The sequence below is a fragment of the Agelaius phoeniceus genome, chromosome 1 (genome assembly GCF_051311805.1).
Source record: "Agelaius phoeniceus isolate bAgePho1 chromosome 1, bAgePho1.hap1, whole genome shotgun sequence".
NCBI lineage: Eukaryota > Metazoa > Chordata > Aves > Passeriformes > Icteridae > Agelaius > Agelaius phoeniceus.
This window is the reverse complement of record NC_135265.1, coordinates 24,004,362-24,019,803: the sequence shown is the minus strand read 5'-3', so window position 1 is coordinate 24,019,803 and position 15,442 is coordinate 24,004,362. Positions and strand designations below refer to the sequence as shown.

General features: G+C 40.1%; 1 protein-coding gene across 4 annotated transcripts in view; it reads left to right on the top strand.

Moving 5' to 3' along the window:
* CDK6 (cyclin dependent kinase 6) overlaps positions 1 to 15,442 on the top strand; it is a 130,588-nt gene that overhangs the window by 90,828 nt on the left and 24,318 nt on the right. For all 4 annotated transcript variants that reach the window (XM_054637663.2, XM_077174915.1, XM_077174909.1 and 1 more), the window contains exon 5: positions 4,156 to 4,265. In XM_054637663.2, coding sequence (XP_054493638.1) covers positions 4,156 to 4,265 — 110 coding nt within the window. The remainder of the gene's footprint in view (positions 1 to 4,155; positions 4,266 to 15,442) is intronic.

The following is a 15,442-nucleotide window of genomic DNA, read 5'->3' as shown; positions in this document are numbered from 1 at the left end:
TCCTCTCTACTGCCTCTCAAATACACATCATTTATTTTCATCATGAAGTGCTGCCTAAATCTATTAACTTTAAAATAGTTGGAAGTAGTGATCTGCAGCTGCTTCTTACCTGATACCATCCAATCTTATCTGGATAGTAGAAACATAGAATGTGCACTGAAAAGGAACTTATTTAGGTACCTACTTCTTCCAGTGTGTGAATCTTCTCAGTCTTTTCATATGTAGCTGGGTCTATTAAATACAAATGTTACAGGGTATCTTCAGGACAGACTTCTTTAGCTAAGAAGCTAAAGGGGGAAAAGGAGATAATTTTGCCCAGTAGCATTTGGAGGGAGTTGGAAGAAGAGAGGACAGGGTGTGAAATTTGGGGGAGCTTGGAGGTGCAGAGGGGCTGATGAGGAATGTGAGGGAAAGCAGAGCCCGTGGGATGTAGTAGGGCAGCAGACTGTGTTCACCTGGGTTCACAGGAGCAGCAGGGAATTAGGTATGTTTGGTGATGCTGTCAGGGGACCGTTGGTGTGTGTGACAGGAAGGCAGCAGAAAGAAGCCAGGAGGTCATGGGACATGGTAGAAACCTGGCTGGTGTAAGAGAGGAGCTGAAGAGACCAGCCAGGGTGAGCAGAAGCAAGGAGAAGGCAGTGAAGTTCCTTAGGAGAGAGGACTAAAATGCAACATGGTCACTAAAGTCTACAACCTCCAAAGTGTTTTGGAGTCTTGCACAATTTAGGATCTCCATCAGCACATGATCATGAATCCTTCTCCTACACAGCAGTCATCATGTGCTGCATTTCATATGTGCCAGATTTTCAGGATTTAAGTGAGATGTACTGATGTAGGTAGTGATGCTTTTTTCATCCTAAAAATGGGACTTAATCAAGCAGCTCTGGGTAGTGCCCTGTCGCTCAGGGAGGCCTTGTTTCCCTGGTAGTGTGACTTACCTAAGCAAAGCATTTTTTCACTCAGAGCTGTGCTAAAGAGGAAGTGATGACCTGCTTGTTCAGCCTCACCATATCCTGTGTTCAGAATAATTTTCATTTCTACTTCTCTGCAAATGGAATGTCCACAAATATTTTCTTGGTTTCTATGGTAAGAGAGAGTGTGAAACTGTCAAAACCACTGCATCATACTCATCATCCTGTGCTTTTCAGGAGAAGACCCTGACCACAAAAGGAGTCATCCTTTTGTGGCAGTACTTGTACGTGAACTGATATTTAGTACATTTTGATCCCTTTCAGATTCACATTTTGAAACACAGACTTGCGTGTTACAAACCATAAAGGTTATTTGATGACTTTTATAGTGGCACATTAATGACAGAGCATATCAAAACAGCTCAACACAAATTCCTTCTCCTCTGACTAGAATGCAGTCTGGCATTAGCTGAAATTTAACTGTTAGTCTTTTGAAAATCTTACATTTTACAGGTTTAACTTTCCAAATTACTCAAGTAAAATCTCCCAGTGCACTGTGTATGCATGGATGGAGCATAGCAGGGTGCAAATGCTTGGGGAACTTGGCAGTGAGGGGTCACATGGGAGAAGCAGCCACGGGGCTGCACACTTCCTCAGCCCTCTGAAAACAGCGCTCTTCCCCTGGGCAGGAGCTGTGGTGCATCCCTCAGGGAGGGAGCAGCTGTCCTGTCCACATTCATCTGGAAGGCACTTCAGTTTGGGCATATGGTCCACAGCCATGCATCCCTTGGTTCTTTGCCTTTGAGAGTACAGAACCTTAATGCTGTAGAGCTTGTGGGATTGGGGAAAATAAATCATCCTTACTATAAATCATCTTATCTCTGTGTGAGAAGAGCCATGTGGACCTTAAATGAGGAATCATGAGGTTTGGTGGTATTCCCAAAGATCAGAGATCACACAGCTCTTCCTCCTGACACTACACCCAGCCATTCACAAACAGTAATGGGTTGAAATTGTTATATCTAATTTCTCAAAGCAATATCATCTCAGTAAGCTTTTCGACAAATGTACTGCAAGAATAAAAGCATAGTTCAGTTTGAGAGATATATCTGCATTAGGAAAAATAACATGTTTTAGGAGGAATTGTATCTGATTCAGACAGGGAATCTCCAGAGAGAATCCCTGACCTACAGATATATTTGTCTTCTTTCCTTGGAGTGGATCTCTGAAGAAACGTCTCTGGTTTTTGTAGAGAGAAGTGTTTCATAAAAGCATCACTGGTATGGTAGCAAATCAGGAACAAGACAAATGGAGCTAAGTAAAGCCCAGCTTCCACACAGGAATCTGTTTCTGTGGATCAGTATCTGGAAATGTAGCTTGCCAGCACAGTACTTTGTACTGTGTTATTGAACTGTTTCATTGACAAATTTTATAAAGAAACATCAAAGTGTTTAAAAGAACAGTTAGCAAATATGACCACTCTTGCAAATATCCATGAACCTCCCTTCAATAGCCATTCAGTGGTTCCAAAGGCTGTCAGGGCATTTAACGATTGTAATAAATGTTGTATTTGCTTTTGTTTCATCTGGCTTTGTCCAGCAAATTCAGCTGATTACTTCCATTGTTATTTTTCTTTAGAAGACGATTACATTATTATCATTTAAAAAATGCACTATTCTTACACATTTCTTTGTGTTGGTCTTGAAATTCAGAACTCACTATCCTAGTTAATATAATTTTAAAATTTTATTTTCATTCTTATATTTTCCTTTGTTTCTATCCTATTTTTTTCCAGAGGTTTGGTTTGGTTCATGCTCCTCCTGAATGTTACATCTCCCATTTTCATGTTTGTTGAAAAAAACACTAGTAATTGTAGAGGCCCTGCCAGCCCCCATATTAATAGTCAGAGGTTTAAATCATAGCACAGAGTAAGAAAATATTGGCACTTAGCTGATGGTCATATGTTGTTATGGCTGGATTTTTACTGTATTCAGGAGGAGTACTCCTGTGGCTCTGAGATTATATTCTAGCAAGATAGTAGCTCATACAGGACCCTGCAGAAGCTCCTTGCATTCTTCTGCAAATATCCTGAAGAGACAGTCAGCCTCATCTGTATTTGGTCTACTTGTGAGATACAAAAGGATAAATATAAACTGTTCCATCTCTGTTGTGGATCCAGTGAGCAAGACTCACGGAAGTACATTGATGGAGCAGTGCCAGTAAAATTTCCACTGGGACCCTACAACATGTTGTGATATAACCACCAGGACAAGAATAGCGTAAAAGCAGGCACTTTACATGGCATATGTCCGTGGGAAGGAGTGTGTCACTTGAACATGCAGTGTTACTGTAGAAGAGCAACCAGAAGTTACTGCTGGTCTGACCAGCAGCACATGGACAGAGACAGTCACACAACTGTAAAGGTCAGGAATCTGCCTGCCAGGAACCGTTGTGCTGTGTTGCTTAGTTAAAAACTGACAGTTTAGGGTTCCTTTGTGTCTAAGAAAACCACAGTAGACAGAACTGATGCCTTTGGTAAGGGACAGCTTGGAGAAGAGCTTGACTTAATCTGTATCCAACTGATTAAAAAAAACTTTCATTTTCTTCAGTTTCTTCTGAGACAACTTTTGAGGCAGGTCAAACATGTTTACCATAATTGGCCCATGCACTTGAATTAACCCAATTTCTCTTACAGAAAATAGTACATAAACTATAAAGGGCTGAGAACAGACCTGCTACAGATTCTGATTTGTCCTATGGGTAAACCCACAAACCCTGGTTTGTTTGTTTCTACTTTGGCTCTGGTGACTACATCTACATCCACCAAAGTTAGGAAAAAACACCTTGTTCAATTGACTAACATTAGCCCCATGGAGACTCCAAATCTCCACTGGAAAGTGTTTGGGCTCTGTAAGCTGCAAAAGCTTCAAAGACTTGCTGATAGTGTGTTGTGGTAATGTGATTGTCATACCAATGCTGTGCTCTGAAACTATAGCTTTGTTGTACCCTGAATTGCAATGTTCTTGACCAGAAATGTTCTCATATCCTGAGTCATCATCACTGCAGCTGTGGATACTGGGATCTTCCATGCAGGACCCTTTTCTCTGTTCTGGCTAAACCAATTGGCCTAATATCTGAGTTTTTACAATATAGATTAAACTAAGTGGAAGCTTTACATAGAGCACTTACAAAGTTGTAATTCTGCAGCTAAGCGCTCTCTTTTCTGTTCCTTTTTGTTTTGCAGGTTGTTACTTTGTGGTATAGAGCTCCTGAAGTCTTGCTTCAGTCCAGTTATGCAACAGCAGTTGATCTTTGGAGTGTTGGCTGCATATTTGCAGAAATGTTCCGTCGAAAGTAAGAAATACAGTTTTATTCTCTTCATGTTTTTCATTTGAAAAAAATGTGCAGTAATGCCTGTTACAATGCACCAAATCATGTTTATATTGGAAAGGCCTGATAGAATGTTTTATTTGCAGTGCAAAATATAAATGTCCATTGCAGAGTCATACTTGTTGCTATCTTGAAGTTACTTTTGATGGGAGTCTCAGCTCTTGGTAAAACTGCATGAGCATCGTGGTCTTCTGGTTGAACCTGAATCCAAATGCAGATAAAACTGGCTGAGAGGCTGTTGAGCAATGTGAGTAAAGCTGGGTTCTGGAAGGGATTTACCCTGAGGAAGGCAGGGCACTGTGGTCAGCAGGGTCTTCTTCCTCTGCAGTTTGTGCATTGAAGCATCAAGTGTTTGCTTGTAGTCTGCTCTTGCTGTAAAGTTGTTTTCTAGAGGTGGGGTTTTTTAAGAATAACTTATGTAGCCTGATGGTAGGGTAACAGAAATGGTAAGTTTAGTCAACCCCATCCTTCAAGATAAATGGCTTTTTTTTAGCTGATTGTATGATATCAGAACTATCTCACTACAAAATATTACAGCTGGATGCAGGTGAGCTGTGAATTCAAGTTCTGGCCTTTGCCTGTGGAAAGACACTGATGTGCAAGTTGTACCATGTAGGGTGGGGAGAGGAACAAACCTGCAAGAGTTTTAACAGGGTAAATCTGTCTTAATATAACCGAATTGCTTGCATTTTGGTTGAGCTAAAGGCAAAAAGTGCATGTTGTCATCACCTAGGTGATCTCCATGTAGAAACTGTATAGCATTTTTTAACACCCATGGTGAAGCCAAAGGATATTCAGAACAAAAATTTGAAATAAAAATATATATTGGGTCAAATCTAAAACCCCAAATCAGTGAAATTTAGAAGGGGATTCAGTGCTATAAGGGCCTTGAGAAACAACTATGTAATTTATACAATAAGTTCAAATACTAATTGAAGTCTTGCAAAATAACTTTGGGATTTTACTGCTTATTAATGTTATATGGAAAAATGATTTTTCTTGGGCTTCTTGCCTGGTTAAATGGCCTGGGTAGAGTTATCCTCCACCCTCTCTGTCTCTGACTCAGAAATGAAGTCAGAAAATGAGAGAAAAAAGAACGAGTATTTTAGGAATATCACTTAAGGTCTCCATTGCAAACTTTTAAAGATTGAGTCTTGGCCCATATTCACAATATTATTCACATATTCACCTATTCACAATATTTATTTCGATGTATTTGACATATTCTATATATTCACAATAGTATTAAGCTGCTGCTAGTTTTTCTGATTCAAAAAGGAGAGTCAAAAGCTTCATTTTACCATTTGAAATAAGAGTGATACAGGCCAAAAAATGAATGCAGAACTTTATTACATGCTCAAAACTTTACTTTTCCTCTCATTTAATTTGAAGCATTTTGACAGGTAAGAAATACTGCCATATACAAACTCCACCAATTTAATTTTATTTTTTCTTGTAATGGTGTATGAGCTTTTCTGAGTCTCCATATTTTTGCAGTAAATTAAATTTTCTACTTATATATAAATGCAAATATTACATTAATACTGCAAAACCAGTATTTTTTTCTTATAGAAATGAATCTGATTTGAACCAGAGTTCAATAAAACCAGGACTTCTCTTTTTCTTGCCAGATAGGGTCAGTCTGACATTCTCACTCTTATATTTGGGAGACTGTCAAAAACTGTAGAGGTCAGGAATCTTCCAAATCTGTATGTACTATGTTCTTACATCACAAACAATATGACTTTTACATGCTTCAGTGTACAAGCATGATTTGGAAGACTTTTCTCAAGGGTCTTTGCCATAAGCCACAGCAAGCAGCCCTGATGGTGGCTCTGTGGGTTAACATTGCAGTACTCTCTGCATGATCTGTGTTGTCTTTCGGATTCTTCTGATGAATTGCAAAAGAAAGCCCATATTACTGTGACCTTGGTAGCTATAAAATGTAAAATTTTGCAAACTCCGTGGAGTATATCCAAAAGATTGAATAAATGCAATAGCAGTTTTACTGGGAAATGGTAGTGCCCTTGGGTAATCACCAATCTGTATTTCCACTGGTGTTGGTAGGATAAGTGTATGAGAATGCAGCTAAAACTTTGTGTGATAGATATGGGTTTGATATTAAAACAATCTTTTCATTTTGCTGTCCTACTGGGTACTTTTGCCTTCTTTTCCTACTCTCTTTTGCTTTCTCTCTTTTTGCACCCTTAAGAGTCTGTCTTTTTTAAGGGTCTGTCATTTTTAAGAAACATACTGAGACTTCCGTGGGCATTTTTGTATCCCAGGGACTTCCCTGGAATGGGTTTCATAATAAAACACTATACAGCATCACAAAACATACCAGAATCCTGTTTATGTCAAGGAGACATTGGACAGTCTCAGTTTGCTTGAATGGAATTTTGTAGGCTGTCATGGTGAGGGTGCTTTAAGCCTGGATAGGTGCAGGAGAAAAGTGAGCTCTGTATGAATGGTCCAGTCTGTATGTTACAGGTTACTATGTGTTTTAAGTGGATGGCACCTCAGTTTAAATCACCCTTAATCTAAACAATTTTTAAGACAAATGCAAGCCAAGTATTTATTTAAGAAGTAGATCAGAAATACACAGAAGTGTGTAAAGGACTTGGACTCAAAAAAAAATAAATAAATATATCTCTGTCTAGACACACCTAGAGTAAATTTGAACATTTCTCTCATCTTGGCTGATTCAGCTAAACAAATGACACTTTTCAGCTCTTTTCCTCCCACAGTCTGAGGTTTGTATAAAGTCATAGCTATTTTAAAACTGCACATTTTAATTTTGGTACAGATTTATAGGCTTCTGCAGAGATGAACACATAGAGTTTGTATCCTAAAATCCCTCAGTTAGATTCCCAAGGATCCTATTCTATTTACAGATCAGCAGTAAACTGCTCAGTACTCAGGTCTATGTGTTATGTACACAAAAGCTCTTCTGCTGTGTTTGTCTTTTCTGTCCATATGCACTGCTGATGACAGCACCCCCGAAATAAAGCATTACTTCAAAAATTCCTTGTATGACAGCTCCAGTTTTTAAATTTCCTGTTTAGTTAAGCAGTTTGCAGTGACTTCTAGACATTTGGATGGAGTGTCATTATGTAACAGGAGAGTAAATGTATTTGTCTATAGTACCTATTTTCTTTGTGATTTAAAAGCTCTGGTGCATGGATAGTAAAAACCAGTAGGGGAAATTGTAAGCTATGCTATGGCTTGCTACCGTATCAGAGAGTCCTTCAGAGATAGAGCTGGCAGGATTGACCGGGGCCTGAGGGCATGGGGACATCATTTGGCTTATTTTTAATGTTTAGATAAAGATTTGAATTACTTATAAAAATACTATACTTTGAGGCTGAGCATTTTCCAGGCCAATAGGCAAGGGCTTTGTACCTTCTACTCGGTGAACACCTCATTAAAGAGAAAGGCAGAAATGGGAGTAGCATGTACTTCTGTCTGGATACATAAAACTCTTCCAGCTGGCTCAAGGAGTGTGGGTGGCTCCTAAGCAGGAAGCCATGACCAGTGTTTAAGGGAAGAAGAGAATGTCTTCTTGCTGCAGTTAGGTAATACTTAATCCAGGTGAATGAGGGTGAAAGGGGGAAAAGACTGGAATCCCAGGTTCAGATCTGGGTGAAATGCTCTGTAAAAGAAAACTCAGATCACCAATCATGGATTCCCTTCTGAGTAGTCAGTCTTGAGAAAATATGTCAAAATATTTTGGTGCTTCGTCTTACTTTATCTATACCTGCCCAGTTTTCAAACCACACTCCTGTATGATTTCAATGCTTCACTGACTAGGAGGTTGGTAGGGGTGCATATGGGACTCAGGAGTCAGGCTATCTATGTAACAATTCCAGCTGGGCACATTTAACTATAATTTAAACAGTCAACTGGGTTTGTCTCCCTTTGGAGTAAATACAAAGCTAAAAATCATCAGAAGAGACTATTAGTTTTTGTAGCCTCTGTTATATTCACAGCCTAGTCAAACTGAAGAAGTCATACTAGAGGGTGGCCATATGACTGCATGTTTACAGGCACCAATTCAAACCCAAAACTGGAAAGACAGTCCTCTCCCAAAACCCTTTTCCACCTTCCCAAATCAAAAGTAAACAGTATTATCTCAGTGCAACAAGATTTATCTATCCAGGAGGGAATTAATTGTGTTCACATGGGTTTCTTACTGAGACTGTTCATGCACTGGCTCCATGGTGTTTTAATCAGCCTGCTTTTGGTAAAATCACGAGTCCCAGAAATTCGTAAGCCGCAAGATTGGCATGAATAGTATGAGGTTATTATTTACTCATTTTAAAATATTAAATCATGTTTTTAGCAGTTGTCTCGTTTTTCAGCCTACTCTGTCAACTCCTAATATATGTGAGACAGTTACTGCATTACCAACTGTGCTTGAAAACTGTAATAGCAGATAAGAGATGTGTGACTGTACTGAAATACCTATGGTGGGCCAAGTTCCCTGGTGGACATAAATAGCAGACACAGGGAAACAAGCTATTGGCATATAAGTCATCTTTCAATGGTATAAATTTGTCCAATTAGAGGAATTAAATCATTGTGTGTAGAAAAAGCATGAGCTTGGGACTTTGTTGTTGTAGTAATGTATACAGATGTGATGATATCAAAATTCTGGTGATGTGAACACTGGGTTTGGGACCTACAGGCTGCCTAGAATCACAGAACATCAGGTTTTAAAAAACTAGCAGTACACATATTCATTCTTAGCTACAATGACTTAGGGTATTGAGTAATTGTAGATAATCTAAAGCACTAAAATATAGTAAATCTTTATTCCCCTTTCCAAATAAGCCATAAATTATTAGTACAGTTTGAAGTGCAGTCATCAGATCCATTGCATGTACTTTTCCTGGGTCAACTACAGAACCAGGTGGTAGACTGGGTTTGTGAAAGGAGATCATAAAAGGAGTGTGGCCAGCAGGACTGGGGAAGTGATTGTCCCTCTGTACTCAGCACTGGTACGATCACACCTTGAATGCTGTGTTCCATTCTGGGTCCTTCACTTCAAAAAGGACATTGAGGTGCTGGAGGGTGTCCAGAAAAGGGAAATGGAGCTGGTGAAGAATCTAGAAAACATGTCCCATGCGAAGCAGCTGAGGGAACTGGGGTTGTTGTGGAGAAAAGGAGACTTGGGGCAGGACCTCAATGCTCTCTACAACTGCCTGAAAGGAGATTGTAGTGAGGTGGGGGCCAGTCTCATCTGCCATGTCTCAAGTGACAGAACAAGAGGAAATGGCAGTAGGCTGAGCCAGGGAAGGTTCAGATTAGGTATTGGAAAAACAAATCCAGTCCAGGAGTGGTCAGACATTGGAATAAGTTGTCCAGGTACATAGTGGAGTCACTGTCTCTGAAAGTGTTCAAGAGATGGATGTGGCACTTGGGGCTATGGCTCAGGAGTGATTATGGTGCTGCTGGTGGTTGGAGTGGATGACCTTCAAGGTCTCCTCCGACCCCAATGTTCCTGTGATTCTGAGAAGGAGGACCCACTCAAAATGTGCCCCTCACTTCTACCTCTCCCTGACTTGTGAGCAAAGGAAGAGCAGCAGAGTCAGCTCTGCAGTTGAAGTTTCAGTTAATGCTTTGTGGGATGAAGATGATCAAGTGGTTGCAGAAAGAAATAGCCAAGTGTAACAAGAGCACCTTTTTTTAAGCTGTCTCCAAAACCTGAAGGTGGATGGGGAAGTTTGAAAACTTCTGCGATTGAGTGAAAAGACTAACTTTTTAGCAGGATCATATGGTAAAGTCTTGGCTTCACTGAAATCATTGTTGAAATTAACCCTGACTTCAAAGGGGATTGTAACCTCTTCAGAAAAAATTCAGTGTGACAGGGTTGCACAAAGAGTGGCAAAGCTCTTCTCTGTTAATGTGCACAGTACAGCATTCAAAGCAATCTCTGTAAAAGAGTGCAAACTGGCAAGGCAGGAGAGGGTGTTGTATAGCGGTGTCCCCAGCTCCTTGCACTTCTTTCCATGATGCTGTGCAAGCTTTCACCTGCCTCATCTGTGATATGAACCCAGGATTGTGAGATTTTTGTTCAAAATAAGGGTTACAATATATGTGGGAGTTAGGAAGAACTGTCAGCTGAGAGTTGAGGCTAAGGGTGGAATTCACAGTCTCTTCTGGGCTTCCTGGCTATTTCTTTCTGCAACCACTTTCTTCACTTGGCTATTTCTTTCTGCAACCACTTGATCATCTTCATCCAAGAAATGACATAAGCAAAAGAGCACGTATAAGTTAAATTTGCCCGAATTAAAGCCACTCTAGGAGTATGATTATTGTTACCTGTCTGCTAAAATACTACACGCACAAACACATGCACAAAAAGGTATCTACAAAGGAAGTCAAGCCATGAGCATGTGAGCTACTGTATGCATGTCCTTACCCAGAGAAAGATGTTCAGTTCCCATTTGTTACCAGAGGCAACAAAGTGATAACTTGTAACAGCCTGCAGTTCCCTCCTGCTTTGAATGGGACAGGCAGCTTTTCTCTCAGGAGAGATCTGCAGTCCAGTTCTTCCAGAGTCTGTCCTAACTAGCATCAGTTTCATCATGCACTCATTTGGTCTGAATTAGCTGTTCTGTAGGTGCTAATATCTCACAGATACAGGCTTTTAAGCTTACACTTTCAAAAAAAAAAAAAAAAAAGTATACATCTGGCAATGTGCCAGAGAGCCACAGGTTCTCAATGAGCTAAGTGGGTTCTTTCCCCAAAGCCCACTGTCCTCTTTACTTCATTTGGAGACTGAAGTAAAGAGGACAGTGGGCTTTGGGGAAAACTGTTCACAGAAATGCTACTATTGCAGAGAATTGCTTTGAAATTTAAAAGTACTGTGTCCTCTACTCCTGACATAATCTGGGTTAGTCATTCCTTATAATGAGTTGTTTTGCTGTTGAATGGTCTTGAGGAATAATCAGTTTGTAACTTTGCAAATGCATACCCAACGAGGGGGGTGTTTATGTGTGCTAAATGGCCCTCACTTCACATTAAGTAACAGTATGTCATTACTTTAATTTTTATTTTGATTAATATTGTTCAATTATCCAAACCTTTATGAAAGCAGAAACATTTGTTTAAAGCCTGTAATCAACAGTAAAGTATCATATACTGAAACATTGTCAGCTAAATACTTTGCAATTGAATATAGAGCTTGTTTTTCTTAGTATAGGATGTATTCCTGCTGCAGCCCAGATGCATCAGTGATGTGACTGCTGATACTTGGGTTTGGATGGGAGCAGAACAGAGAGACTACATATTCATATAAACCACCATAAACAGAACTGTCTTAAACTGAAATCAGTTGATAAACTTAGCCTGATTTCTATAGGAAAGGATTATATTCCTTGTCTTTTTAAAATTATCTTTATTTGCATGCCATTGTGAAGTGTCAACACTCTGGTATTTTAACTTCTTGCTGTGTGTATGGATATTGCAGATGAAATCCTGGAATTACTGAATGTGAGAAAGAAAGACAACTCTGATTGATAGTAGTGAAAACTTCAGTTTTATTTTACCTTTCTGCACATACAAGAACAGTACCAAGAACACATTCTTTCACAGTCTGAAAAGAGGCTCTGAAGATGATAAAGAGCCTCTAAAATATGAATACTGCCATGCAATGAATTGTGAGGTATATTTCAATGACACAGTATCATTTCAGATGCATCTTAATTCCTTGTCAGTTATTTTCCTATGCTTCGGCATATCTGATAATTTAGTCCTCACTGTTTTAAGTGGGCACAGTAGGAATATTTGGCTTTGCCTACTAGATCCTGTATTCCTCCATTTGGAATATTTCTACTTCTTTTGAGTTCTTAGCTTAACTTTTTGTTCTAATGCTGTGTTCTCTTCAGCACATTTCTGAAATGTCTTTCAAAAGCAGAGAAAAGATCTGTAATATTTTTTCAGTCTTCTTTAGGTTGGAAAGAAGAGAAAGCTAGAGAGATAAGCAGAGGACTCTGTTAAGAAAAGAAAAATTAGGATGCATAACTGGATGTTGGGAGGGAAGGTATAATAAAACCAAGACAGTAGAGTCATGGCAAAAAGCAACTGAGTAAGTACAGCCATGAATGCTGCTTATAAGTTAGGTTTTCCATATAAACTGCCAAACATTTTAAATGTGGTTTAAGAGAGAACTGGTCTCTTTATCACACAGCAATTTAAACACAGACTTTGCAATCACATTATCTGCTGTTTTCCAGTGAACCTTAAACCAACATATCTAGTGGACCAAGAGCTCCAAAGTGTAATCATTCACTTGTGTGCTTGCTTACAGTTAGATCTTGGTAGTAGAAAGAACTAAAATAACAACTTACTTTTTCTGGTTTATCTTTTGTTCTAATAAGCAGTGGTGGATGTTGCAGCTTAGAACTGTAAAAGCTACACAGCTTAATTTGCAACCTTTGAACCAAAGTACTGTACAATTCTGGCCTGAGTTTGTTTCTGCCATTTTTGGAAATTATCTTATTTTGTTACAAGAATGATTTAAGTTGCAAGTGCCATAAAAGTTCACCACAGTCCAGACCAACTGTACTGGGAGAAGGTTTGTTCCTTAGAAAGATCTTGTCAGCATTCAGAATTCTGTGCTTTGCACTTTTTATCCTTTATTCTTCTGCCACTCATGTGCATAGGGATGTGTGGGAGGCTGATCATTTTTCCAAACTACACCTAATAAACTGGGATTTTTTTCTTCCTCTGCAGATAAGTGGCCACCTTACTACGAAAATTTTTTTCAAGTATTTTTAAGGTTGAATGGACACAAGCCACAGTTTAACTTAGTGACCTTAGTGATCTGATAGAAAAACAGTGACATTCTCCTTCACACTTAAGGAAACTTATTATAAAAGGAAGCAGAAGACTGCACTTGTTCATGTTATTCCAGTTTTTTGGATAATGAGGATTGTTTTCTGTTTAACCTGACGTCCAAGGCAGAGCTTGCATTGCTTTAGGCAGAGGACAAACACACTTTAATAGAGAGAAGGGCAAACAGTCAGAGTAATGCCATAAGTATTGAGTAAGAAATGAATGCATTTCCAAGACAGCATCACCTCATTAAAAGAAAATTACCATGTTGGTTTTTAGCTCACATTTTTCCTCAAGCCTTTGCTAGCTGATATCTGTTTGTCTGCAGTTGGGGTGATTGATAGCCGTTAGTCAAATCCAGTAACTGTATGGGTTTGTGGTTGGAGATGGGTGGTAGTGCCAGGCCATTCACTTGTGGTTTTGCTTCTAGTTTCCAGCTGTGCCAGACTTTCAGTCAGAGGAATAGATCTGTTGGTAAGGGAAACCGTTGATAAACCATAGAAACCAAAAACTGCCACTAGCCATGACAAAAACCCAGAAGGGAACTCTGAAGCAGTGGTACAGAGCCCCACAGAAATGGTGCTAACTGACCAAGTTTAATTTGACTGTTTGGTTCAGGTGTGGGGTCATGTCGGGCAAGGCAGTGGCCAAGGGACCAGGACCGGGACCGGGTGGCTCTGAGCTGGCAGCCTGTGGCTGCACACAGCCCAGATAGCACCTCATGAGAGAGGTCTCCTCCTGGAGGGCTTCCTGTAGCTTCTTCATTGCAGGTGGCACTACACTAGTGTGAAATCCCCCCGAGCACATAGTCCTTAAAAATACATGCATTCCTTAGAGGTTCGATATTCCAGTCTGTGGCAATCTGAATTAGTCTTGCCAGAGGTCAGAGGAAAAGAGCTTGAGGTTAAGAGAAAGACCACAACATGTCAGTCATGATATAAGTCCTTGGTCTTAACATCTTAGTGTTTGCAATGGATATTTGGAAATGCAGCTGGCAACAGAAACATCTGGATCTGAGCTATGCTGGGCACAGTTTCTGGCCAGTTGGTGTGAACACCTTTGTGTCCTCTGGAGCATCTCCAAGACAAGTTCATACCTGCAATAAACCCAAGCAGCCTGAGGGCTGCTTTGGTGAGATCCCCAGCTGCAGATTGTTTTTAGCAGTCACTCCACCAGCCAGAGAACAGGAGAGAAACAGAGCAATGTCATCCATGCCCCTTGCTCTCTAGCCTGAGGAGGGATAGCCAGCTGTACACCGCCCAAAGACTTTCTGTTTGAAAGGGTCTCCTGGCTCTTTCACACAGCTTCCCTCTGCAGGAACTTGGCTGGGAGAGACTTTGCTTTCTGCCTAGAGTTTGGCTGGGGGAACCTCTGTGTACTTTTGTTTGACTCGTAATACAACTAAACATTGTTTTTATTTACTTTTCTCTTTCATAGGAAAATGGCTACAAAACGGTATTTAAATTCCTGGGATCCTTTCCTGGACACTGGTGCACTCTGGAGAGGAGGGAAAAAGACTAGACTTTAACTGTGATTCATGTTGCTGAGCTCCCCAGTGTGGGAGATTTTTTTCCAAATTAAGTGTCTAGTCAGGCATTTTGAATCCAGGCAGCCTTTACTGAATTTTCTGTGTTTGATTGTCCAGAAAAGAAGTCTAATAATTAGCTACCATTGGTCAATTGTAAAGACAATATATACTAGTTGAGAAGTATATGGGACTAGTCTGTCTCATATTTGAGTTTTTCAACAACTTCAGACTAGCCCTTCTCCATATGTATTGGTCACCAAGGCTGTTAAATGTTCTTTATATCCAATAAAACCCCATAAATGTGCATGAGAGAAGTGGAAAGCAGACCTAAAGGAACAGACAATCTCTGGAGTTTAAAAACAGCTAAGGATAGCAGAGCAAAACATAACAGCTTTCTGAGACATTGTACTATTTTGTTCCAAGTAAATAACTGGCTATGAGAGAAGACCTCAAAATGTCAATGAGAAAGGAAGTTTGATATTTAGATTTCTGAAAAGCAATTTCTCCAAGGAAATCATGGTGCCCAAAGGCAGCTCCCCACTGTCTCTGTGGGAAAGCTTACCTATATTGCAGGGCTGAGGCCACTGGAGAGAACTTGCCAGTCTGTGCATTGCAGATGTCAAAACCTAGATAGAGTGCTAAGTTGGTGAGGAAGGGAGGTGGCCACAGCCTCTCCTGCCTGTATGTGCCATCACGTGTTACCCACATGTAGCTGGAGCTGCCATTGCCATCAGGGGCCTGGTGTTGGCAGGATACAGCTCACCCTAAGTCA